This window comes from Heliangelus exortis, chromosome 3 (genome assembly GCF_036169615.1).
Source record: "Heliangelus exortis chromosome 3, bHelExo1.hap1, whole genome shotgun sequence".
Lineage (NCBI taxonomy): Eukaryota > Metazoa > Chordata > Aves > Apodiformes > Trochilidae > Heliangelus > Heliangelus exortis.
The window spans coordinates 71,222,560-71,249,317 of NC_092424.1; the positions used below are offsets into that span (position 1 = coordinate 71,222,560).

Sequence of the window (26,758 nt, forward strand, 5' to 3'; positions counted from 1 at the left end):
GTAAGAATTCAAGCTGGGTTCCCCCCTTCCCAGCTATGATATCCTCTGTGTTAAGAAAAGAGATGCTTTTTCAAAATTAAGTCTACAGTCCCCTTTTCCATTTCTGCTTAGCCCGTGTCTCTGCTAGTGTGAACAAATCCGATCTAAAATTTGAAATGCAGAGTACTCTCCCTTCGTGAGCAGCCCTCAGTAGAGTCCTTTTCCTGGTACTATGACCAACAAGTGGGTGATGCTAATGACTGCAGGTCTGAGTGCATGCTTGCATTAATGGTTTGAGTCACCTGTGTATAAGACTGACTGGCTGCGCTACGTCAGAGTCTTTCTCGCCTTTTTCTATGGCCTCTGTACTTGCAGTTTCCTACCACCTCCGCCCAAAGGTTTAAACTATGCAAACATCCTCCACCCCCCCAGAGTCCTAAAGCAACACTTGCTCATAGTTGGACTGTAGCCCTTTTGTAGAAAGGCTGGGCGAGGCGAAGATGAACTTCACCTGCCATAACTTAACGAGGACCTGGAGAGGGGCCAGCAGATGAGAAGTCACTTTTCCTATTGAGGGACACGTTCTGGCTTGTCCACAGAGGGGAAAGAAAACATTCATCTAAAAACTGTTCAGCGGCTTGGGGGGAAAAAAGTCCCAATCACTGACAGAAGCTACTGTTTCTTAAGGTGGTAAGAAAAAAAAAAAACCCAAAAATCAAGAAAAAGCCAGAAAACACATTTGTTAAAGGCATGTCCCTTCCTCCTGGGGGGAACTAGCTCCATACTGAATGACATGGTCTTCTTGGGTTTTGTGAAACAGATGACCAGGCAAAAACCCAGGCCTTGAGGAGGGAGCAGTGAGGCACCTCGCTGAGCAGGAAATGCCTTTCCAAAGGGGAGACAGAGCTTATCTCAGGGGGAAAGAACTCCACAGCACGTTCCTGCCTTTGTGTTGGCACCACTTTCTTTCACACCTACCTGGCCAGGCAGCTTGCCCTGCCAGTGCCCTCTGGCCGGGACCTCTCCTCCCTGAGCGAGCTGCCAGCAGGGAGGGAGGGGGGAGGCAGCCTGGCCCTTTAACGTGGGCCGTAAACACCAGAATCACTTTCTTTTAAGAGTAACTTCCTGTAAACTGAGAAGGGGGAAATGCATGTGGCCTCATCAAAGCAGCTTGCGAGAGATTTTGTGGTGTGTTTGTTATGAGAAAATGGAAGGGAGACGGGCGAGTTGTGCTGCATCAAGAGGAGCCTTTGGGTTTCTCTGCTCGCCCTGCCTCGTAAACTTCCAGGAACGCAAGGCTCTGTCTCTCGATGCCTGCCCCTGCTTCCCAAACCGGCCCTCCACAGCTCCCACAGCAGGGCCATGGATGCTGCCGGCCACCATGCTCTGGGGTGAAGATGCCCCCCACCTCTTCTGGGGAAGGAGAGACCAGATGTGCTGAGTCACAGCGCCGTTCCCAGAAATGACGCCGGTCCCAGGTGGCCCTGTTCCCCTCGGTGGGCACCGTGCAGGCAGCATCCCCCTGCGCCCGCAGCAGCAGATGTTCCCACTCCTGCCAGCAAACCCTGGATGCCTTTAATAACATGTGGGAAGTTATCTCCCACAATTTCCTTTGCGTATGCAAGCCTGTTTCAGACCCCTAGGAAGGAACTCGCTTCTGTTGCAGCAGTGTCTTGAACGAATCGAGAGATTGTAACAGGGAATTTAATGATGGTTCCTAGGATATTATCTCTGGAGATCCCCCTGCATTAAGGCTTAAAATCACACCAGGAGAATGATGTCATATTTCTCACTGCAATATATGAATGAAGACCTGCACGATGCTTAGCAGCCCTTCTCCCCAATTATTCCATCTTACTGGCAACTGGCAGGGCTAGGGCTGGCATTAGCAGCCTCTTCCTATGCAGGACACAACCTCACGAAAAATTTGGCTACAAGAAACATTTAGTAGGCTTATGAACATGAAAACAAGTCTCCTGCTTTGAAAAAAAGCACTCATGCAAATAACTGCCTGTGCAACGCTGTATTACATTGCATGAAGACAATTTGGGAAAACCAAAATGATGTAATTAGGTAGGAAGAAAAGGGTGTGGGGAATGCTGGTGCTTGCCCCAGGTTTCACCTGGATATGAGGTCGGGGTATTGCTAAGGCAGGCAGGCACCTGGGTAGAGAGGCTTGGATATACTCCCAAATCCACTGACTTAAGACACAGCCTAAATGGCTAGAAGGCAGCAAAACAAATCCATGGAAGTAGATGAGTCTGAAGGAATGTTCTCTAACAATTAATAATGGGTCTGCAAAGGAAACTGAGGATTATGTGAACTGATAAACTGGAAGCATATTCTCCAGCACAGAATTCTCTAGCCAAAACAAATTTGATGGTGCTCCCTTCCAGCTTATTCTTAGAGTACAAATTAGGCATTACTTCTAGTGTTTGTCTGGCATGAATGGATTTTTCACTTCACTAAGATCTATGGACTGCTCTTTTAACACTTTCTGAAGTGGACTTGGAAAGCTTATAACTTGAATAATACATGCTGAAGACCACTACCACTGAGGTATCGCAGTTCTATTCAAAACATGGAAAAAATGCCACAAAATGTATCACAATTCCAGAGTAAAAGATTATGCAGTACTTTCACAGCCTCTTTCTTCATAGCTGGAAAATCAAGGTTACGTGACATCTGCACAAACAAGAACTACTTTCTGCTGAGAAGAACTGCAAAAAACCTGCCCCTGCAGCAAGCAGCAGAACTATTTCTTCACACAATCAAGCACCAATCTTTTTTGGAAGATGGAGCTGGGATGAGATGTGCATCTCCTCTGCTCTCTCCACTCGCACTGTCCCTACATCCAAGACACCCACTTGCCTTAGGTCACCCCACCGGCTCCGCTGGTGCCTGGCAGTGCAGAGAAGTTGCCCCCTGCATGCACACAGGTCTGAAGCAGGAAGTGACCCAGCTTTTCAGCTGTACTCATTTAGTGATCTGCTTACTGCAACAACATGGTGCTGTTTTTTCCTGCTTACCCGCCAAAAGTATTTTCTGTTCGCATTCTTGGGAACTGTATCGCTGGTATAGATCTCTCCTACCAAGGGTCCGAAGCGCGTTCCTTTTGGGATGTACTCTTTGCTTATAACTCCAGTGACCTAAAAGAAGAGCAGCACAGGATCAGTCCGCTGACAGAAGAATATGAAAAAGTTTCCCTTCCTCTCCACTGTTCCCTGAACTTAATAAGGTAAAGCAACCAATGAAAGAAAAGTTTTGAGAGACAGGTCAGCAAAACAGAAGTAAATTAACAATTATTTTGGATAACACTATCAGCTTTGTTAGATACTACAATCTTACCAACACATACAGAAACCAAAGATGAACAGTGCCTGAAAGACGTGTTTTGTGGAAATATATTTCCAACAAGTAACAGTAAGTGAACTACACAGAGACTGTCATGTATCTTCAGAAGCTATTTTTCCTATCAAAGGAAACCCCCAGAAAGTCTAGTTCCAGCAAACAAAAAATACTCAATAGCTATCAATCACTTCACTGCTACAGAGCTTGCTTTTCTGTTACGTTAGGAACTGGAATGACTGCTCCTCTGATCAAAACGAAACCTGCCCCCCACCCCCACCTTTTTCATGGTATACCCATCCTGATAGCTAAAAGGAGAACAACAACAACAAAAAACACAACCTACAATTCCCCTACCAGCTTACCGTGGCATACAAAACAGAATATTAAACGGCTATGGGACATGTACTCACAGATCACCTTTTATAAAAAGGAGGCAGCAGTTCCAGTAACATGTGTTAAGTGGGTTTGGTCAGAAAGGCGTAAGGGTTTTGATGAAATGCTCCACTATGCTAGGTCTAAGAAATGTACTTGAGTTGTTCAGCTTCCTTCTTGACAGTAATTATACCAAAAAAAGTCACTGACCACAAATCAGGAAGCAATTCATCATTATTCAGAAGAACGTGCCTTGAAGTAACCCTTTGCAAAACACTGCTGAGTTATTGGTTTTGTCTCTCTCTGTTCCTCACCAATCTTCTTAAATTTAATGTATCCAAACAATTTCCTAAACAGTTTTGTGTAGCCAAAAACCCCAACCCTTTTCAAGATTGATCCTGCTGCTCAGATAGTGGGAAAAAAAAAAAAAAAAAGAAAAGAAAAAAAAAGTAATAATAATAATAAAAAAAAAAATTAAAAAGACCATTAATTTGGCACTATGACCAAATTTTCATGGCAGTATTTATTAAACCTATCTCCTTTGCACATCTTGCTACTGCACTTTTTGCTTGCCTGGGTTTCAGAACAAGACAGGAACAGCAGAAGTGGCTGACAAACACCAAGAGTTAGATTACTGCTGTCTGTACTCTGCAAGAAACCAATTTTCTTACCAAAGCAGATAAGCACTGATGAGACCTTACAGATAACTAACTTTAGTGAGCATTTAATTTTCTTCCTAACAGTCCTTCGCAGAAAAGGATGGTAAAAACCCTGGACTGTAGACAACACTTCACACGGTAGCTAAGATTTTCTTATGCTGCATTTTCTTCTGTTGTATCACACTTGGTGTAAGAGAAGGAGACAGACTGAGATATACTGTCCCGTGTATTGGTAAAGATTAAAAATCCCAGTAAACAACTAATGCCTAGCATAATTTCACATTAAATGTCAAAATAAAAGGTAATAAATAACAGCCATGGAATCAAGGAGGTAATCCACCCGGAAACAGATTGCTGGGTGTACGAGGTGGCTGTTTGCACCTGTCTGTGTTTCAACATGTGTTTCAGCACACTACAAAAAAAAAAAAAAAAAAAAAAAAAAAAGAAAAATTAAATGTCAGCAGTAGAGGTAGTTAAATGCTCCAATAATCTGTGCATCTGGACTTAAGAGAGAGAAAAGGGACTTCCAGAAAGTTTCCTACACCTAGCACAAGATGAAACAAGCTCAGTGGCTCAGTTTTATTTTTGTCTTGCTTGTACATTTCTCATAGAGAGCTGAAAGAGGCAGATGTTCTTCTCATCTTCCCCATATATCTTCATTTACATCCATCTGCCCTCTCAAGAACAGTTCAGAACCAAGCTATGGCACACCCTACCAGTTTTACTGCATGGTAGCTCAAGATTTTTCATGCTTCTAAAAGATCTTGGCCTTAATTAAAATGACTTTAACGAAATTCTCAGAATCTCTAGAAATCACTCCTTGAACTAGTCAATTTGAAACACTCACTGAGCTGGTGTCTCTGACACAGCAGATACTTTTTGATATCCATCTTACATGTGGTGTTTGCTTCTCCCTGATGCAGCTGAAGACGAAGACGATTTCTCACCCTGTACCCATCAGAAGGTTATTTTGTTCTCCACATCCGTGTGTGTGCCAGCACTGAAGTTTTGCTGAGCCAGACTAAAGCTGTCCAGAGGACTTTTAACCAAAGGTGGCTTTCAGGTCAGCAGTTATTGGTCTGTTGTGCTCCCCCACAAGCTCAGCTGTTGTGGTCAAGGAAGGGTACCCTCCAGGAGAGGGGTGCTAGCAGTGCCAGGACAGCTCCACCATAGCCAAAAAGGGGTCCAGCCCTGCCGCGGCTTGGGAAGAGGGTAACTTAACAAGAAGCCACGAAGTACAGAGCTGCGGAAGGCTTGTAGACAAAACAGCAAAGGAACTCTGTATCCAGAGCTAAGGGGAAGCGATCGCCGGGCTGCCGAAAAGCTGTGGCAGAGGAGGCATTTTAGACTTGTGTCCACCAGGTGTCCTTCAGCACACTGCTGCCTCTCGACGAGGGGACCTTCCCCAGCAGCCTCGCAGAAGGGAACCACAGGGGACCGTGACCTGAGCTCGCTTCCCACAAATGAAAGCCTGCTACCCGAATGCAGCCTTCTGGGTCTGAACCCTGCCGTAAAGGAGCAACGCGCTATTTTCAGAACAATTTCCTCTCTGCAGACACCTACCCCGCCCTCTCCTTTCAAAGGTCCAACTTTCAACACCCCTGTATGCGGGCCGCTACCACATTTTTCCTTCCAGTAATGCGGCGTTTCTAGCACGAAGATGAAGCCACACGTTACCCCGAAGCCGCACGGCTGGTGTTCCCGGCGCTGCCGGCAGCTGTGGCTCCTGCCGAAGCCGGGCTGTGAGCTAAGCCGCCCTCCCCTCGGTCCCAGCCCCGACAGGATGCGCCAGGACAAGCCGGCTGGCGAGAGGGGGAAGCCGGCTGAAAGCCGGAGGCGCTGCAGTGGCGGAGCCTAGAGCCGGGGAGGGGGGGAATCGGAGCCGAGGGAGGACCGGAGCCGGGTTGGGGGGGAGGGAGGCGGAGCAGCCCGGGGCGGCGGAGGCGTCCCTGGAACTGACCAGGGTCCTAATGCAGCGCCGGGGGCCGGCGGAGGGAGCCGGGCGGCGGGGCAGGAGCCCGGAGCCCGGAGCCCGGAGCCCGGAGCCCGGAGCCCGGTCTATTCAACGAGGCTGGCTAAGGGAAGAACACCCCGTCCTGCTCGCTGCCCAGATGGGTGGACTCCGGTTCTGAATTTTATTATTAAAAGGAACTTTGAGAGACAAACATTCCTACATCTCTGTTTGGGCAGAAGGCACTGGAAGTATGCCACCAGCCCTGTTAACTCTTGTGAGAGGAGGATGTTTTCATGGAATCACAGAATGGTTTGGGTTGGAAGGGACCTTAAAGGTCATCCAGTTCCAAACTCCTTGCCATGGGCAGGGACACCTCTCACTAGACCAGGTTTCTCCAAGCCCCATCCAACCTGGCCTTGAACACTTCCTGGCAGGGGGCAGCCACAACTTGCCTGGGCAACCTGTTCCAATTCTGCAATGCATCCACTAAATTGCTTTAAATTAGAAAACAAAACAAAACAACAACAAAACCCCAACCAAACAACACTCCTGCCCCCCCCCAATTAAAAAAGCAAACAAACAAACAAACAAACCAAAACCAAAACCAAAACCCAGCAAACCCAAACAGTCTTGGCTTCAGTGAAATAACAGTATTCTCCAAATGCAAACAGGGAAGGCCATCATGTGTCCTGGAATAACATTGTTTTTTTGTTGTTTTGGGTTTTTTGGTAGTTTTCTTTTTTTTTTTTTTTTTTTTTTTTTTTTAACTAATAGTTCTACAGTTACATAAGCCCACATCAGTTTTACCCCTCCTTCAGTGACCAGTTTTCTATGAGAGATGCCATTAAATAAAATGCTCTCAAATCACTTCCTCGGTGATCATATATAAAAGAAAGAAAATGAAAGGAATAGTGGGGAGCAAGTGTCTGAGGTCAGCAAGGCACATTTCATAACAGCTCAAAATCACTGCTTTCATCAAAATCAGTGATTCAGGTTCTGTTGCTAAGGAACAGATTTATCAGAGAAATGCAACAAGTAATGGGTTTGCTGAGATATGCTTCTCTCTGTCAAGCTCATGGATCAGGATGAGGCATTAGCAATATTCAAGACAGCAGAAAAACTGGCACTTTGTATCAAGAAGGGTTGTAAGAAGGGGTGTTTGGGCTTTAAGAACTGAGACCAAAGGAAAAAGCTATTGAAAGAAATGTTTTTAAATGTCTGCATTAAAAAGCTCATTCACATATGGCCTTCCAGAGAATAATTTTGGCACTGCATTTCATCATTTTTTGTCAACTGCTAAAATAAACTGCTAAAACTGGAGAAAAGGATAGTTCACATGTAGATATAAATAAATTACTTCATGTAAATCTAGAATCCTAAAATGTTATGAGCCGTAGTAATTCTTTTTTTAAAATGCTGACACATACTGTGAACTCATAATGAAAAATGTGTCCTTCAGAAAAATCCCCAATCAAGATCCAAGAATAAACAAGAATATGATGTGTCATGGATTCCCTTGCAAATTCAATAAACCCTTAAAGAGGAGCTACTTGCCTCACAATGCATGCAAGGAAAAGAAACATGAAAAGTAAACCTCTTCAAACAACAGCAATTGTACTTCCTCCCTCCTAAGTAGGTACGCAGTACTTTTCCTACTCCAAGTGGAGATACACTACTAATCATGACAGCACTGGGATTTCATGATCTAATCATGACAGTATTAGTGTTTCACAAGCAATGTATTATATGTTTTTGTCAATAAACTGACTCAGCATTTAAAACTCTCAACCTGATGAAGACACAGCTCTCCCCAAAGTTAACAATGAAGACAGCTCACATCCGAAACCCACTGGCAAACACGCACACATGCATCCCCTGAAGTCTTACCTCATCCTTTCACAACTGAAAAAATCCCACCCTATTGAGCTGTCAGGACTTTCATGGTTTTCCATGAAGTCAAAAACAGAATCAGGCTCCCTCACTGACCCCACAAACACTGATGTGCAACAGCAACATGCGCCCAGTCCTGCCCCCCCTGAACAAAATCGAAGTCGTAAGGAAGACAGAAAGAATGTTTAACTCCAGAAGGTGCTAGAAGGAAGGCTGATTATGCCATTTGCAACTATTTCACCCTGCAGACAAGTAGCAAAAGAGAGACCTGTCTGTATATTCGCAGGACTGTAGCTTTCAGTGAAGGTGGGGGAAAAAAAGGATCAGACAGGCCTTTTCTTTCAGAGCTACCTTAGAAATAGTCAGGGTTCGAAAGTTTGTATTGCTCCTTATGGTAGGTGCTATTCAGCTCAAATAAAAGATGGGGGAGAACTCTGGAGAACAAAAGGAGGATGTCCTATATTCAGACTCCCCTAGCAGGGAGCTGCACGGGTTGTATTTTACAAGGAAGAACCAGGAATCTTTCAGTGACTTCTCTTTCCCCCCACCTCTTACACACAGATGGCAGCAATCCTCCTACCCTGATTCACTGGCCTGCACTACAGCGTAAGGAAATCACACCTCGGCATTTCCAAACACAGCACTGGGAATTTTGAAAGCTCCTCCGAAGGTCTCCTGCCGCAACAGCAGCACTGAAAAGGGGCAGAGAGAGCAAGCAGCCTGAGCAGCCAATCAGTCACCAGCCGGCTGCCGAGGATCTGCCCGAGCTCTCCTGCTGCAAGCTCATCCCTCAACCAAAAACCCCTTCCCTATCATGCAGAGGAGTCGCAGCTTTATCTCCCTCCCCACCCAAGCAAGACCTATTTAACGATGCAGTAACACAAAACAAGGTTTCACACTTTCTTTTTTTTCTAGAGCGTATCCTTTCTCTGCCAATGTTCTGCAGGGCAGGGCAGGGCAGATGGGGAGAGAGGAGTGATTTTACAGGAGAATTTAGCTTTAACCTCTTACCAAACCTAATAGGCACTGCATTAGGCACTGCCAAGCTAAATTTCACAGTGCCAATACCCTGCAGCTGGGGGGTCCGGCCCTATTTCAGTACGCAGGATTAAACAAGTATCTACTTTGGAAGGAAATATTTGATAGGCAGGGATGAGTGTACCTCTTCTTTTCAGCTCTGTGGTCAGTGTGTTTAGCCAAAGTAGAAGCACAGGTAATAGCTGCTATACCACAAGTCCCGGCACAAGGAGAAATGAAGGGTTGTCCCTTGGGTCATTACCCTGAACATCACACCTAGCTATAATAGCTACTCTATATGAAGGAGTAAACACAAAACCAAATTGCTCATCCGGGCTCATTTCTTTCCAGCCCTTCTGAAACAACAACAAAGAATGTACCCACTCCAGGGACAAGGATAGGACAGACTCGCACGGCTAGCTACCAGTGAAGATACTGTCCCAGATAAACACAAGTTAATTTGAGCTACGGCCACCTTTCTGTCAAGCTTGCTACTGTTCTGCCATAATTTCCTTAGCTGATATGCCGGGGTTTTTAAGAATTTAGGAAGCTGGGAATACAGCAAGCTTATGAAAAGGATAAAGCAATTTCATAACCAAAGGAAAAACAAAAAGAAATAATTAAACACATTTCCAGGAATTTGGGTGTTGGTTTTTTGTTTTTTTTTTTTTTTTTTTCCCCTCTACTTTTTTTAAAGCTATTTATTGGACAACCGAGGCACTTTAATCTCTGAGCCAGAGGCAATGAATGGTCCTGGCAAACAGCAGCCTAGAAATTGGCACACAGAACTACCCCACAGTTTAAATATGCTTATTCAGATGCTGTTCAAATTGTGTGAAAATTTAACTGTTTGCGAATTGGTACAGAATCAGTTTCGGGGATAGGCTGGCTACTATTTCCAGTGAAAATATTACATGACAGATGACTAGCTCACAGGTCCTTAAAAGACTGATCTGGATCCCATCCTAAAAGCCATCAGGCAGCATTTGGTGGGGTGTATTTGTGTGTGTGCATAAAGAATGGAAGCCAGGGTGAGCACACACTTCCCAAAGCACTGTGATTTGGCCTGTCTGACTCCAGTCTTCCCCACAGCATTGCCTCTTACCTCTTTGCAGTTAGATGCGTATTTGAAAGTCAAGTTCCTTGGCAAGGAAGCCTCTGCCTGAGTTAGGGTGCCTCCATCGGCACTGGGATCCAACGGGTGATCATTTACAATGTATGTGCACTTCTCTTCAAAATCAGCTTCTGTCCACAGAGTCATGTCAGCATCCTCCATGTCCATTTTCATTGTCCACTCTCTCCCTTTCACCAGATCCTTGAAACTCACAGCGTCCGAGCTACACTGTGTAGCAGCCTGGAAAATAAGAAAACAGCCTTTAATCCTCATTGTCCTTCAGTGTTGTGGTTTCCGTTGAGACAGCGTGACTAATACAGTAGTCTGTGACACTTTAAAAGCGTATGCAGGATAGTTGGTACAGTTGAGTAATAGCCAAAAAGCAGTGTAAACGAAGCTGCTCCGACTGAAGCAGCGCCTTAAAACACCAGCCTCGGTGGTAATGAGGAGGAAGCCAAAACAAAGAGGGAAAAAAATCCCTAGGCTGACAACTGCTTTACCTTTTTCAGACCCTTTTCCTTACTGCCTCAAAGAGAAAGAAAACATCCCATGCTGAAGAAAACGTGGGGTCATGGCCGTGAGACCACTTAAGTTGCCTGTGGAAAAGCTGCCTCAGAAAAGTGTCACAAACAAGGAGAGGAAGAGGAAAGGAGCTGCTGTCTGCGTCTGAATGAAGCTAAAAATGGAAAGCGCATGTTGGAAGAGCGGAACCCAGCCTTGCCTCTTCCAAATGGGGAAGCCTGAACTTTCCCACCGGCTTTCAACACACAAACAACTTTCAAAACAACCTGCCTTCCCCCCTCCCCTCTCCCCCCCCCCCCCCCCTTCTCCCGCCGCCTCCCTCCTGACGGCCCCTTATCCTTTGGCATGGAAGGCTGAGAAAGCCGACATCCTGCCAGCATCACTGCAGCAGCAGCCCTGCACAAAGCACTGCAACATGCTCCCGGGGGCCAAAAAATAAAAGGAAAGGAAATGAGCAGGGGAAATATATAAAATAAAAATTTTCGAAAAGTTCTTCTATCCCTTTTGGTTCTGATAGTACCTCTGAAAATTACTATCTCAAAGCATCGGATGGGAGCCTCGCAGGACAATTCCACCAAATCCTCCAGCCCCTCAGTTTAGGACAGAAGCACTATTATCAAACCTATCCACGGACAGGTACTCGGTCGGGCTCTTTCCATAAAAGGTTCATTCGGCACCAAAATGTGAACCTACGCTGGCAGCTGGAAACGGCGGGTCAAGCCCGCTATCAAATCCCTTCATTTTTCCTTCTCGGATACGCAGCTACTGCTAAATTCACACCCCTCCGGAAAAAAAAAAAAAAAAAAAAGAAAAAAAACCCCAAACCCAAACACAAAAACCCACACACAAAAAAAAAAAACAAACACCAAAACAACAAAAAACAAAAACCAAACCAACCAACCAACAAACAAAATCAGCAACAAAAAAACAACCACAACGAAAGCCTAAAAAGACTGAAAGAGCAAGAACTCCCGAGAAGGAGGCTAAGGGGCTTCACTGCCTGCGGGTGAAGAGGGGGGGGGTCCCGGCGCCCCCCGGTACCGCCTCACCCTACTAGGGGGGGCACGGCCTGGAGAGGCTGAGGCAGGGGGTGCCGGGGACGACACGCAGCCCCCCGCGGTCGCCTGGGGACCGTCCCTGAGCACCCTCCCGACGGCAGCGGAGAAGAGCGGTGCGGTGCGGTACTGACGGACTCCGGGCATTAAAAAGGGTGAGCGGAGCCGAACAGCGAAACTCGAGGGGGAGAGGGGGTGGCTGGGGGGTGGCGAGTGTGACAGTTCCGCGGTGGAGAGAAAGGGTTAAGCGCTGATCAGAGGAGCGCTGAAGAGAGGCGGCGAGGAAACTTTTGCTGCGTTCTCCGGGCGCCGCGGCGGCGAAGGGCGGGCGAGAAGAAGGAGCCGGGAAGGTGGCAGGGGTGAGGGGGGAAGAGGCTGAGGGTTGTTGAGGAGGCATCGCTCTCCTTACCGGGGAATAATCCGCGCGCGTCTCCACACCGAAGCCCACCGTCGGCGGCAAACCTGGCTCATCTCTACCGAGTAAACATTTCTCCTTCCTTCCTTCCTTCCTTCCAGCGGCTGGGTCCCCGGGACACTGACTCACAGACACACACACACACATACAGACACACAGACACACGCACACACAGACAGACGGACAGACACACACACACACCTCCAGCCGCCGCTCCCCGCCCGCTCCTCCTCCCCCCACCCCCGCCCTCTCTCCCTCTCTCTCTCCCTCCCTCCCTCCTCACCCCCGCCCCCCCCTTCCCTCCCTCCCCGCCGCTGTCAGACAGGTGCTGCCGCGCGCGCCCGGGCTGCGCTTGCCGCCGGCAGACGCTGGGGGGCCGCCTGCCACAGCGCCCCGCGCCGCGCCGTGACACGCCCCGCACGCCACCCGCCGCTCGCGCGCCCGCCGCGCGACCGCCTTGGCGTTGGAGGCACCCGGCACCGGCACCGGCACCGGTCCCGAACCCGGACTCGGACTCGGACTCGGACTCGGACTCGGACTCGGACTCGGACTCGGACCTCTCTTTCCCCCCCCACTCCCTCTCTCCCCCCCCCCCTTCCTCTCGCTCTCTCTCTCTCTCTCTCTCTCTTTGGCCGGCCGGGTCCTCGCCTCACAAGGGAAGGGGGGAGGTGGGAGTCTACTTGACCCCCCAAACACAACGCCACCACCACCAGCCGGATTAAAAAAAAAAAAAACATTAATTTCACACACACACGCACGGACACTCTTTCTCTCCATTTCGACCCAAGAGGTATCGGTGAGGGGAGGGCTGCGGAGATGCCCTGCGGCCCGGGTCTCGGCACCTCTGCGGCTTCGGAAGGACCGGGTGTGAGACAGTTTTTACTAGAAATCTACTTTTTCGAAGTATTTTAACCTCCAGAGGTCAACAGCTACCCGCTTCCGTCCTGCCTCAGTTTGACTAGATAGAACACTATGACAAAATGACTCCCAGCTAGCAGAACATCGGATTTAAATCCAATTCAAAAGCTCTGGCTCCCAAACCTTAACAATTACAGTACTCGATCTCACCAGTCTGATAGTTTCAGAGCTTTGATTTTCATCCCTTCCCAGAGTCTCCTTCCAATCAGCCCTTGTAGTTAAGGAAAAACATTTCTTTTCCTTCCTTTAAACACAATCTCACTCAGCATCAGCAGGGAAGCCCACAGGAGCCGGGCAAGGCAAACGCGACTCCTCCTTCCCAGCCTGGTAGGAAAAGCCGCGCTGGTGGTGCGCAGGGCAGCACGTCAGACACCATCCAGGAGCACCCTGGTGATGGAAGGAGGATTAGGATAGCGATTAGCAGACCCTACACCCAAATTTTTTTTAGGGTTTTTTTTTTTTTGTTTCCCTCTGATCCAAGCCAGCGTGCTGGCTGAAGGAAGGACATCCTGTGATGATGGCATACGATGTCCTGTTTGTTTATTATTAAGAGCATTCCTGCTTCTCATTACAAAACAACCAGATGCCTTACTTCCTTCAGTGGTCCTGCCTCTGCAGCGAGGCGTCCTCGGGCTCAGAGGAACAGTGATGCACAATTCCATTTATAGCCATCGACAGCCCTGTGTGAACGCTAGCTGCTTCACTGCAAGCCAAGGCTTCTACTTTTCCTTCTTCTTGCACATCTGTGAGTGTCCTTCTTACCCTTTCCCCAGCACTTTACATGGCAGCTAGTTTCACATTCTACTTTTAAACACACATTCAGGTGTAACACACTTAAGGGGTTACCTGGGTGTCACATACCTCTTCGCGCGAAAAAGTGAGAAAGAGGAGAAAAAAAAAAAAAAGGCACAAAAGCACACTTTATGCAGTCAAGCTCCTGTCTGTCTCTCTGACGGCTGTAAACACATCCCTTTCCCTTAACCTGCTCCTCCTCCCACAGATAGAAAGACGTGTGGAAAGGATTACTTGCCATTTTAGGTCTGCGACGCTGAGAATAGTTTATCTGTGTAAAGAGCTTCCAAATGCACTAACACCAGAGGGCTCATGGCAGCAGATGTAAGTAGGGCAACTTCTACCAAGTGAGTGTCCTGGCTTCACTTCCACCGCGCTGTAATTCCACAAGAGAGGTGGCCCAGGCACGGGGCTGAAGGATACAAATGTAATTGGATATACCCGGTAAAACCGAGGCACATCCAAAATGAGGTCTAGGAAGGCTCTGAAGTAGGAAGAACCATTCATTAAAGGAGAGAAATCCGGCCTACTTGATTGAGTTAATTAACCGATGCTGAGTCACACTGCATAGAACAGAAAAACAATGTAGTCATACTGAAGGTGATTATTTTACGAAAAATAGTCTCACTCTGAGAGGCAGCTGTTTTCAGAGCTTTTCACTTCCCTGTTAGCTTGAATGAAAAAAAAAAAGGGGGGGGCAGGGGGGCAAAGAAAAAAGGGTTCATGTGTTTCCTTCAGGGGCTAATCTTAACGTGAAGGAGAGCAGGAGAAAAGCAAATCTGCCTTTCAAGGAACTGAGAATGCTTTTCGGCTGGAGAAGAAGAGGAAACAGAGATTAGATCAGATCAGATGAAGTCAAATATTCGTCAGGATGACAGGAGGATGCCAATATCCCAGGCCAGTGTGGCTCTCTCCCCAGAGCCTGGGGAGGAGAGTCCAGCCTGTGAAACCTACAGACTTCAAATAACTTCGTGGCACACTCTGAAGCTATCCTGAAATTAGCTCCAGGTGTCTCAGTGAAGCTGAGTCCAGAACCACCATAGCACAAGGAGAAGGGATTTCACTGGTGTGAACGTCTAGCCTAGTGGTGCCTGATTTGGAGTAGAACTAAGTTTATCAAGAAAGAAGAGACAGAAACAAATTGTTAAGAACGTGTACTAAAGTAAGAATCACAAAGGAAACTCTGCCATTAAAGAAATATATAGACTGACCTTCTGACCTTCCTCCTTAATAGAGAAACATGAAAAGATGCCCTGTTCAACCAGCAGTTTTCTGCTCTTTTATAGAAATCTTTCATATCAGTAGCCACTATTGTCTGGAATGTGCAATCTCAAATGTTGCTCATTTCAAAAAGAACATTTTTAGTCATATTTTCATTTTTTCCTTCTCGCTCACAGAAAACCTCAATAACCGTATTAATCAGCATTTCTCAGGCAGCTCTCTCTGCAGCAGCTTTCAGCCTGGCAACAAATCATGAATGGCCCTAACAGTTCTGATCTCAGAAATCCCCATCCATTTCCTTTGATGCTATCACCACTTCAGCTCAACAACAAGCCTGCCCGATGCAGCCTCTGCTGCTCAAGGACGCTGCTGTTCCCCCTGAGCCTTGCAAGAGCTGTAGTTGTATGGGGAAGAAGGAGGGAAGGGAGCTGGCTCTAATAGATGAAACTTCTTTAGAAAGTTGAAGGGGAGATAAAATGCACACAAGAGATTAAAGCAGAGTCTCATTTTCACATCCTCCCCTTCCCCAAGCAAGGTCAGTGGCAGATTGACCACATCAAGGGTAACTACCAGACCCACCCCCCTTTCCCACTTCCTGCATGTAGGCATCCCTGGTAAACATTTGGGGACCAGTTGTGGTCATTACTCGGAGAAGGTACATGATGTAGTTGCATGACTGCACATCTTTTAAAAGCCAACTGAAAAATCAAACTCAAAGAAGAACTTGCTTTCAAGTTCTGCTGAGATACACTCATGTTTTGGGGCCACGTGTCTGGAAACATGGTTGCTGTCAGACTCGGCAGAAAGAGGAAGACCCAGCACGCTCTGGTGACTGTGCAGCAGGAAAAGTTAAAGCCTTCCTCTAGCAGACTGGCCTGACCTTTACAAAACACAGCCTATAGGCTTCAGATGCAATCTCAGAGGCTTTGTATGCCCTAGACTACTTCAGGATGGCATTACCTACAAGGAGAGAAATTAAAATTGCACTTGAATCTACATGAAGGTTTTTGCAAGGGCATTTGGGGTGGCGTATGTTGTAGCCAGGAGGCTTTTGAATTAACACATACAGCTTTCAGGGACTGCCTTTAATTACAGAGTACCCTGGTCACTGCCTCCTAGCACTTCCAAATGCCTTTACATTTATTTTTGTCTTGGCTGTGCAATACCAAGAGCAGATATTTTGGCTTCACTCTCAGCTACTGCCTAGTGCAGGCCTTAACAGCTCTTTTGATTTCTGTTGTTCTATCCTCTCAGTAAGTTTTCCTTAAAAAGAGAAAAAGGGAGTCAAACCAAAATACCATTTCCCTTTTTGTTTCCCACTAGGCTTTATTAAAATGTTGCTCAGATGACTTATGAATAAGCCAAAACAACCCTTCTCCAGTGGAAAAAAACATTCTTGCAGCACACAGAAGCAAGAACTATGCTACAGCCATTTCCTCATGTTGAGGCCTGAGTCTGAGAAGAAGGAGCCTACACTGTCTGGGCCTGCTATCTGCTATCAGGAGAGCAAGAAGTCATCGTGAGAAGTTTGGCTTCTCTTTGCTGCAAATGCTGCTGAGCAGCAAAGGTCCAACAGCCTGAAGCCACTCACTCTTGTTTCCCAGAAAGCAAGCTGGGGTGAAGGGATTGAGAAAGCAGCAGCAGCCTAAGCTTTCTCACTGCACTTCTGTTTTTTTCATTGTGGGAAAAGGGAGCAGACTTCAGGGTCTGGATGAAACATCAGGAGTCATCTCCTTGTCCCTTCTGAGAAGGGAAGTTCCCCATGGCAAAGACCAGACCTCAGATGTTCCCCTCTTGATGACTATCAGCCTTCCCATCACATTTCAGAATGATAGCGGTCTTGGAAAAGGTAGGGATGATAGCTAGAAGCTCATACAACAATGCTTTTATTTCTTTGCATGCTTCTACCAGCCCAAGCTTATGAAGAAAACCTGAGCATAGCAACCGAGTCTGAGGACAGGCCAACCTGTTCCAATCACTGTCCAACTTTACTGGTGACAGAAAACTGAAAAAAAGGGTGTGCTTTGGGAATTTGTCCCGTAAAACAGACTGATTTCCTGATTGTTGTGGAGGAGGGATAGGATGGTAAACACTTATCAGAAGGCTCTCTCCTGTGAATATTTCAAAGAAATCAGCCCCGCAACAAAGGCACACAAGACTCTGAAACAGCAAAGCCACCTCAGAGTTTATGGCATTAATTCAACATTCGTTGTGTCTTTCCAACTTGGACATCATGGCACTTTTTGGAGTATTCTCCCTTCAGCCTGCCTGGTAAACCATAGTGGTATGAATCACAGTGAAAATTCAGGCTCTGATCCTGCACAGTTCAGTTGCCATTTCAGATACTCTCCATGCTGCTCAGTCTTCTGGAGTTGATGAACACAGCAGAAAAAAGGGTGAGATCCATGGGTGGAACCACACCACTTTTCTCAGACAAAGAACTGGCCACAGAGCGTGTTTCAAAACAGATTAACAAAAACAACAGCTACGCACCATGACAAAGCCCATATGGTGGAAACAAAAATATTTACCCACAGATTATCACGGATCCAGCAACGCAACTACTGTGCACCTAGGACCAAAGGATTCCAAGCAGTGACTGCATGTTTAGAGCTGATTAGGGAATCTGTCAGGGGTGGGCTGAAGGACCACTTTTTAAGCTCCTAAGAGTACAGTTGCCATTTCTCCAGCTTTCCTACCCCAAGGTGGTGAAATAACAGTCTTTTCATACCTGTGTGTTGGCTGGGGGAGGGAAGAATTCCTCTGCTATTAAACACAACTTCTCATTAAATAGTTGACACCTTATCCTTCTTTAAATGTTGTAATGTTTACTTTGCAAAACCCGGGAAAGCTTTTAAAATAAAGATAGCAGAGAGATTCTTAAGCCGGGTGTCCTTGCTTATCTGCTCTTTATCAACCAGCTATTGTTTCTGGAGGAGCTCGTTGGGGAAGGTGGAGCAAAGGGGGTTAATGTTCAATAGGTATCTATCAGTTCCCCTGAAGGAATAGCACTGCTGACAGAAAAGCAACACTGGGCTCTCAGCTACTTCCTGCAGAATGTGACAAACCAGAGAGAAAAAAACCGAGGGCAGCAGCTACTTTTTTTCTTTCTTTCTTTTTTTTTTTTTTTTTTTTTTTTTTTTTTTTTTCCTTCACCCTCCCTCTCCCAAAACAACTAGTTTTAAGAAAGACATTGTCCTTAGGAGAGATAATCCCACAATAGAGAGTCCATTAGAGGTATTAAAGCATTGGCAGCCCCTGATCTACAAGAAGGGCTCTGTCCTGACAATAGACAATTAAAGCTGATAAATCTGCACTACTTGTTGCCGTTCTAATTCCTCGTAATTGTATGCTACTTGTCCCTGCCTCCTGCGTCCAGGGATGAAACATGCTTCTTTAATCTCCAGAGTACCTGACCTAGTTCCTATGTGGTCTTTTCAGGACCTGTTTTCTTCCCATCTGGACTTCGTCCCTCCTACTCTCCTTTCCTGCTTCCCTCCCCTAAGCATTAAGGAGAGGTTACGATAGAGGGCACAGAAAACACCAGAGCACAGCACCCGGATCAATAATTCTGGAGCCCCAGACAATGCACTAATCTGCAATAACAGCTAATCATGGTCAATTTGGCACACCAGTGATTAAACTGTACTTTTCATTAGGCTCAACAAGTAGAGCAGACGCACACTTACAATTCAAATTGCCCTATCAGTGAGAGCAGCCAAACTCCGGAGTACTTCTGCCTTTGCAGTTGCTGCATCACTCGTCTTGCCAGACTAGGCACTTTCTGGGGGCTTATCTTTTTCTTTTGACATTTTATGGACAGCGACTCTTTGCTTTCTTTAAAACCCAAGCTCCTGACTCACTTTGAGCTAAAAGGGCTCAGTGGGTGGAATTGTGATGTGCTGTGCAGGACACTGAAAAACGATCATTGCAATTACATGTTCCCCTCCTGCTGCTGACAATATTCTTGGGTTTATGTCTCAAAGATATGTGGTCTTTTTCTCAATTTTTTTTTTTTTTTTTAAAATTCATTTGAAGAAAGCTTGGGAGCTGGCTGGTGACAGAGCAGAAACATCACAAGACTTGAAATAGAAAATAAGTAAGAATTACCTTACATCTATTTATTTTTCAAACTGAACTGTTCAGACAACCTCACAAAACATTTGAAGACTGAAGAATCTTGGATTTCTTTTTTTTCAAAGGTGAGCAAGTCACTGCTGTGACCAGTGTAGATTTAGAAACCTACAAAACTAACAACCCTCATGTGACATTTTGATAGCTACCTCCCTGTCACCCTCACAGCACAATTTCGTCTGCCAAGCATTTTTTCTGGTTATAACCATACCTAGTGGACCCATTTTACAAACTGCCCTGAAAGCCTCACCAAAGAGTTTACCACAACCTTTAAAGCACCAAATTCCAGGACTCCTAGAGACCGACCCCACACACTCAGGGGTCTCCTTCTGTTTAACTTTAGCTTATCATCCTTGTATTAACTTGAATATGTGTTAAAACTGCACTCCAAGTTGCTCTTAAAAAAAAAAAAAAAAAAAAAAAAAAGGCAAAGCAGAAAAAAAAAAAGTATGGAAGATGTCAAATGAATGCAGGAAATGTCTATTCTACTATTAATATTAATGAATCCCTAATGCATTTGCAACCCACTTGAAGTAAGTCGGTAGAGTTCTTCTGACAGCTATTCCTCATCAAACTACCACTGCTAAAGATGTTGATGCTTTCCCTTTTACTTCGTAATCTTTAAACCAAGTGTAAATCGCGCAGCAGCTTACCACAAATGAATGTATTTTACCCTAAGTGAACACAAAGCCCTGGAGACAGAGGTTTAAAACAGTGCACATGTCCGCTCAATTTCTCATTTTAAGATAGGAAGCTGCCGCAACAAACAAAACACCTCCTTGAAAGTGGGACAGCAGCAGATTGCGGTGCAGAAAGCTCCGGGATCTTTTGTTTTCCTGGAGAGCAACAACGGGGCTTTGCAGAGAAAGACAACAGCCTCCCCTTGCTGAAATCTGTATCAGTTCATACAGGAAAGCCTGCCAACTGCTAGTTAGATGGTAACAAAATATTGCAGATAATTCACTTTCCACGATAAAGCAGAAACAAGCAGGCATGCAGCACCCAGCAGGGGCTCAACTGATAAAACGGTGTCAAACTCAAACCATTTGTCAATTGGGAGGGAAGAGAGCAAGCTGAAAGATGGGCTCAGGAAGTAGATTTATCTGGTGCGACACATTAACTAGTATAAATACTACGGAAAAAGTAAACACATTTACCCAGCAGTATCTGCAGCCAGCAAAGAAAAGGCTTCTGAGCCTCAGACCCATGCTGGCCATCTAACCACTCAGCTGTCAGCTACACCAGCGGTAGCATTTTTCTTCCTGTGCAGGACTGCAGTGCCACTTCATTCGTGGCGCTAAAAGGTTTTATTAAAGGTGTACATTATAATTAAGCAAAACAAAAGCGTGACTCCTCTGCTGTCCTAGTCTCCTCCCTCCACCCAGTAGCCAGAACAATAAAACCACCTTGGCAGCAAACGAGTCAGGTAACATACCCCAGAGAGGAGCACGGATTTGTTATAAAATCATTTACTTCGCGTCTGGCTTGCTCAAAACTGCCTTATCAGAAACTTCTGTCCCGGAGGCTCCCGAGGCGATGGAGGGGGCTGACAATGCAGGTCAGGCACAGTTAAGTCGCCAGCAGCCTAATGTGGGGCACACAAACAAACTGGAATAATGCAGGGCAGAAGGGCTCCTCGGATGTATGCCTTCCACTGGAAAGTCTACACAAACAACACAGTTTGTGGGCAGCACTACCCCTCTGCAATCTCCGGAAAGAAGGAAAAAGGTTCAAAGGGAGCTAGGATACCAACCCACAAATACATATACACACCTTGTGCCTGCATCTGCCTAGTATCAAAGGATGGTAGGTTGCACCAGCAAACCATTTGAACGCTCAACCCAACACAAAATTCAAAATAAGCAGCAAAGTAAGCAATCTGCAGCATAAGATGAAGATAAAAGATGAGGGAGTTAGTTCAGAAAGCAAAATACAGCACATTTCTTTGTTCAGATGTACCTTCATGTGTCCACGCAGCACAGGTTCCCCACCTCCAGCTCATGCATCTCAGGATTTTAGTCCATATGGAAGGTTTGTCATTCACTCGCACACCCTCGCACACACGCACAGCCCTACACACACACACACACAGACACACACACACGCACACACACGCACCACACCCGCGCTCCGGCTCCCCAACACGCACTGCCTGGAACCTCTCCGAGGATTTTAGAATTTCCTCTTGCTAGCAGATTCCTCCCTCCCTCCCCTCGCATCCACTCCACCCCATTCCGTAATTAGGCTTAACAAGAGCAATTAACAAAACAAACTCCTCTCCGCCTGGTGGCCTGATAATTCTGATTGTCATAATGTATTAAGATGTGTAAGCCAGTTTAAAATAAAGGTAAATTACAACATTGCACAAGAACCATTTTGCACCTATTTTTACTGCTTTTATCATTGGGATAATGAACATTCAGCCACGCCTTTAATTGAAAACAGAAAAAACAAAACTCATGTCCAAACAGCAGAAGTCAAAATTGTCACTTGTGCACCCATGAGAGCATATTGGGTTTTTGCTGGTTTATTAGTGGGCAGATCCCTCCCTCCCATGCACAGCAAACTGGAATGTGCTAGTGACCCTAAAAATTTTAAGATGTATAATCAAGTCTGAATGCATCTTCTGGCTTTAATGGCATCCATGAATCACTGTAATTGTTCCTTCTTCCCTGCCTGGTGTCTAATGGCATGATATGGGAGGCCAAAATTTCTTTTTTTTTTTTTTTTCTCCACATTTTGTCTAACCACTTTCCATTTGCTTTTTTCAGCAATCAAATCAAATAAATTTAGTGTCAGAATACTCAAGCAATGATTGAGGGCTGACTGATTCCAGGCAGACTGTTGAGAAATTTTGACACCATTTTGATTTCCATGAGCTATGGATTCAGTCCACACAGAAAATTCACATGCAGACTGAATTCAATTGGAAAACATATCTAGTTCTTGTTCTGCTTGTGCACTCTGGGACCATGCAATTAAAGCTGTTGACATAAAATTAGCACAGATATCAGAATCATAACTGCATAGAAAATTCACCAGCAGAAGAAAGGAACAGAAAATAAAAAACAGTTTGGTATATGACATGGATTCAGGTTTGCATGAACTGAAAAAAAGATTTTGCTCCCTCAGATAAGTATAACCTGATTCACAATACATTCTGCCACCTATCCAGAAACAATGTTAAAAATAGATAAATAAAAAAATAAAACTAAAGGCTGATGCTGCTAGCATATTGTTGGAATCCTGTAGTTTCTGGTAAGCTAAACATGTTTTCCTAAGCCAATGATGTCATCTCTGCAGGGTGTCAACATTTGCACAAGAATAATTTTGGGGGTCAGAAAGACATCAGCAAATGAGATTTCAGAAGGATTTCATAAGAGCATGGATTGCTCAAACAGAGGGAAAGGAGGGTTTCAGCTTCCAGAAGTTCACTCTTCTGCTTCTTCATTCTTCCTTCCCTGAAGCTGAGTCAAAGTTCTGTAAAAAGCTACAGCAAACCATCATATTTGCAATACATCAGCCTCACCTAAAAAAACATACTTTGCAGTGACACAGGCACTCCAGAATGACAGTAAACGGAGACTATCATGGTGTAAAATCAGGCAGGCACTCTTCTCAAAAGGCAAGAGGTGCCAGCTGTAGAATTGCATACAGAAATTCAGTCCTGCACTCCTGGCAGGAGTGATATGAAGCAACATCTTTTTATTTTCGCCAGATCTCTTTCTTGTTCAGTGTTTAGAAAGGTGGTGACTAAAAAAGTAATTTTTCTTTTTTTTTCTCTCTCCTCTTTCTCCTTGAAAATGCCTAGCATTTACCACAGACCATTCAAATGGAAGACAAACCAACCTTGTCTTTTATTTTCCACTTTGCTCATCACAACAGCATCATTAAATGCCTCACAAATATCAAATAATGACTAATCTGCTTTTCACAATAACTCCCCCTCTCCATGTGCTGACGAAGGTGTTTTTGCTATTTTCAGTTGCAGAAGGGATATGGAGACACAATGACATCAACATCAAAAGTGTACATTAATTTTGGGATGCAGAACAGCTGATTTACTCAGCACGGCTTTTTACTTTCCGAGTTCAAAGCGTTTCAATTCTGGGCATCTGTGATGGCTCTGTCTTTTGCAGGGCTTCACATCAGGTACCCAGAAGATGTCAGAATTAAGGACCACATGCAAAAGGCTCTGCTGAGGCAGCTTGGCATGAATCTTACTTAGAACCATGGGCAGAAATAATACTTGTTCTCTCAGAGCACAGCTCACCTGCCCTGAGAAGAGCAACACTTCTTCCTACCACAGCTGTTTTACTTCCTCACCCTGCAGCAAATGAAGGGGGGGGGGGAAGAGGTGTCTTAAAGATAAAATTTTATTACACCATCCCAATTCATCTCCCCTAGCAAGCTTGTCTGATACCTGAATGAAGCAAGAAACCGGTAGAAAAAACAGTAATTAAATGAGTAATTACAGACTGTATCATAATGCATAAATAAGGGGATCAAATTTGGGTTAGGCAAACAATCCAAAGTCTAGAGAACTTGAGTTTGAAATTTTAATAACATTCTTCACCAGTTTTTGTGCTGGTTTTTGAAACTGCAAATAGCAAGAGCAGAGATCCCATGACCTGGCATCACACCAGTGCCCACACGAATCATCAGCATAGCAGGGATATTCTGATCTGCCACAGGCAGACCTCTGCAGGGAAGCAAACAGACCTGGCTCAGAGCAAATGTACAGTTGTTTCTGGCAAGGTCAGCAAAAGCACTAGAAGGGACAGGACACTTCTGCTGGTGCATTCCCCCAGGTGGCATGCTGGGAGCAGAGGAATGATGCTTTCAGGCATCTCAGTTTCACGGCAGGTTTGGCATGGAGTTTGTTCCTCATCCCCTCTCTTCCTGTCTGAGCCCATCTTCCAGACCTTGCCTCACACTTCAAATCAGTTTCCTCACCCAGCAAGTCCTCACCTTGTTCCCCCTGGGCCTGCTTGTAGTTTCCCTTTCCAGTCACTCCCATTTCCTCTCCCACACCTATGCTCCCTGTGCATGTCTTCTCATCAAGCCAGTTTCAGTGCCTCCTGGTCCCTCATCTGCATTGCACCTCTTTCCTCTCCCTGTCTAAGCAAACAAAGCACATTCCCCATCCCCATGTGCCCCTTCCTGCTGACAAGCCAGGCTTCCACAGCCTGAACAGCAGCGTGGTGTAGCCAAAGCCTCCAGGAATCTCCTGGTGTGCCTCTGCAGGCAGGTAGCAGTGAGCTCTGTTCACACTTGGAGCAGACGTGGTGTCAAGCCAACTGGAAGTCCTGTGACTATGTTAGTGTGGCACTGAGCCCGAGCTAATAAGCCCTGGTGAGAAGCCGGATATATTAGCTTGGGCTTAGCACCGTGCTAATGCAGCCAGGCAGCTTTTGGATCAGAGCTGGCTTACATCCCACCCGCTTTTAACACCGAGCTTGCTCTTCTTCATCTACAATAACCCATAAAGATAAATCCCTCGCTCTCGTACCAACCTTACTCTCAGTTTTCCTCCTCTCTGACACCGCTGATCTCCAGGCGCTGTCTCTCCTCCTTCATAATCCCCGCCAGGTCCAGCTCTTGTTCACAAGGCTTTTATAAACAGCTCCTTTTGATGACTCTCTGGCCTCAGGACAGTTTGCAGTGAGCATGCACTGAACATGGACTCTTCTCCCTTCAGTTCAGGTACTCAGTTCTAGACTCAACAGCATTCACTTACTGAAGAGAGCTATGATGCCCTCACAGAGCTCCCAGAGGTGCTGCTCTGCCAGTCACTTAGGCTGGCTCCTAGTTCAAAAGCAATTCTCCTGGGCATGGGAGTCAGGGATGAAGGTGGGAGCAGGACTGACGTATGTCCTGGTCTTGCTCTGACCGGGTCCCAACCTAAGTGAAGCACAGGAGCACATGTGCAGATCCAGAAACTGGGAAGGGGTCCTGGAAGGAGAACAGCATCCCTGACAACAATGGCCACCACTCTCCCCTGAAACATACACTGTCCTTCTTCCCTGGGCAGCTGAACCTGTCATTCAGACTTCTGCTCCAAAAAATGGGGGTTATCATGATGGAAATTACTCTTCCAAAGGAAAGTCACCACATTTTTAATGTGAGCAACATCATTTTTTCCATAGCCAAGTTCTTGGAAATAGATGTTGGGGGAAAATACAGCTAGAGTGAGGTAAAATATGAGAAACAACTGAGCCACATATTTGGAATCTGGCAGATTTATTATGAGCATCTAAAAGTGGGATCTCCTAATTAAAATGGTCTGCCTGTCTCAGTAACAGGTGATGCTACCAGCCCTGCTTATACTAGAGATCAGTTTCCCAAAATTAATTTTAGGGGGGATTACTAAACATTCTCCTTTGTATGAGAATGAGAATATTGCCATCACAAACAGATTACATGCAAGGCATGTGCATAGATTTAAACCCGATTTCCTTGGCCTGCTATTCCCCTTTCAGTGGCTCAGGCCAATGCACTGGTATTCTATTAAATACACAGTGTGGCAAAGTTTGATAAAAACAGAGTGGTTGCTCCTGTTCCAAGGAATTTCCATGAAGCACTCCTTTCCCTACAGTAAATCCTAAAGGGCAATGGAGAAAACAAAAATGCTGATGCTACTACCCTTAATCACTGTTGAGATTAAAAAAATAAACAAGTGACAATCTAATTGCAGTAGCTTGCTGCAATAAAACCAGATCCTTAAGTGACTAATCTGGTCACCAAATAATAAGAATTAAAAAAACTATATTTGAAAGACTAATTTGCACCAGTCAAATCTGCAGAGTGTGCTGTTCCAGCATACCTCTCCTCTGCAACTATTAGCCTTACGTGCACACAAATCAGGCAACAGGGAGTAAGGGAAGCTTGCAATCAGACCTAATGTCTTCCCTTCCTCTCAGCCCCCAGTACAGGACAGCCACTTCCTTTCTACAAACGCTTTGCTCAGATCTGTACACAAGACAGGCCACATCTTCCGGGGAGGCTCAAAGTCTTTGCAGACACACAGTTGCCTTCAAAGCATCACTGGAAATCTGTGTGGGAAGACTCTAAAACATTAAAACCATCCTATACTCTTTTCTTCTAAGCAAACAACAACCCCCCTCTAAGCTTATCTATTCCTTCTCTTTCCAGCTGATTCTGGGCTGCAAAATAAACTTTCTGACTACTGAAAAAGATGCACAAATACATAAGGAAACTGATAAAAAAAAAATCTGTATGCCCTTTCCAGAAATACAGTTCCCTTTCAGAACATTAAGAACATGCATATGCTTTTTCTCTATTACTAAAAACAAGCAAAAAAAGAAGCCTGGTGTGAAAATATTGTGTTCCAAACTGTAGCTT

The 26,758-nt window shown here is 45.6% G+C and overlaps 1 protein-coding gene across 6 annotated transcripts in view; it reads right to left on the reverse strand.

The window, feature by feature from the left end:
• Positions 1-26,758, reverse strand: part of PRDM1 (PR/SET domain 1) — a 65,914-nt gene that overhangs the window by 13,301 nt on the left and 25,855 nt on the right. For 2 of the 6 annotated variants that reach the window (XM_071741238.1, XM_071741239.1), the window contains exons 2-3: positions 10,328-10,576; positions 3,009-3,128 (exon numbers count right to left, since the gene is read on the reverse strand). In XM_071741238.1, coding sequence (XP_071597339.1) covers positions 3,009-3,128; positions 10,328-10,510 — 303 coding nt within the window. In that variant the 5' untranslated portion in view covers positions 10,511-10,576. Of the gene's footprint in view, positions 1-3,008; positions 3,129-3,747; positions 4,067-10,327; positions 10,577-12,322; positions 12,548-20,550; positions 21,091-21,352; positions 21,547-26,758 lie in introns of those variants that run through there. The other 4 variants (XM_071741237.1, XM_071741241.1, XM_071741235.1 and 1 more) reach the window with 4 other exon arrangements.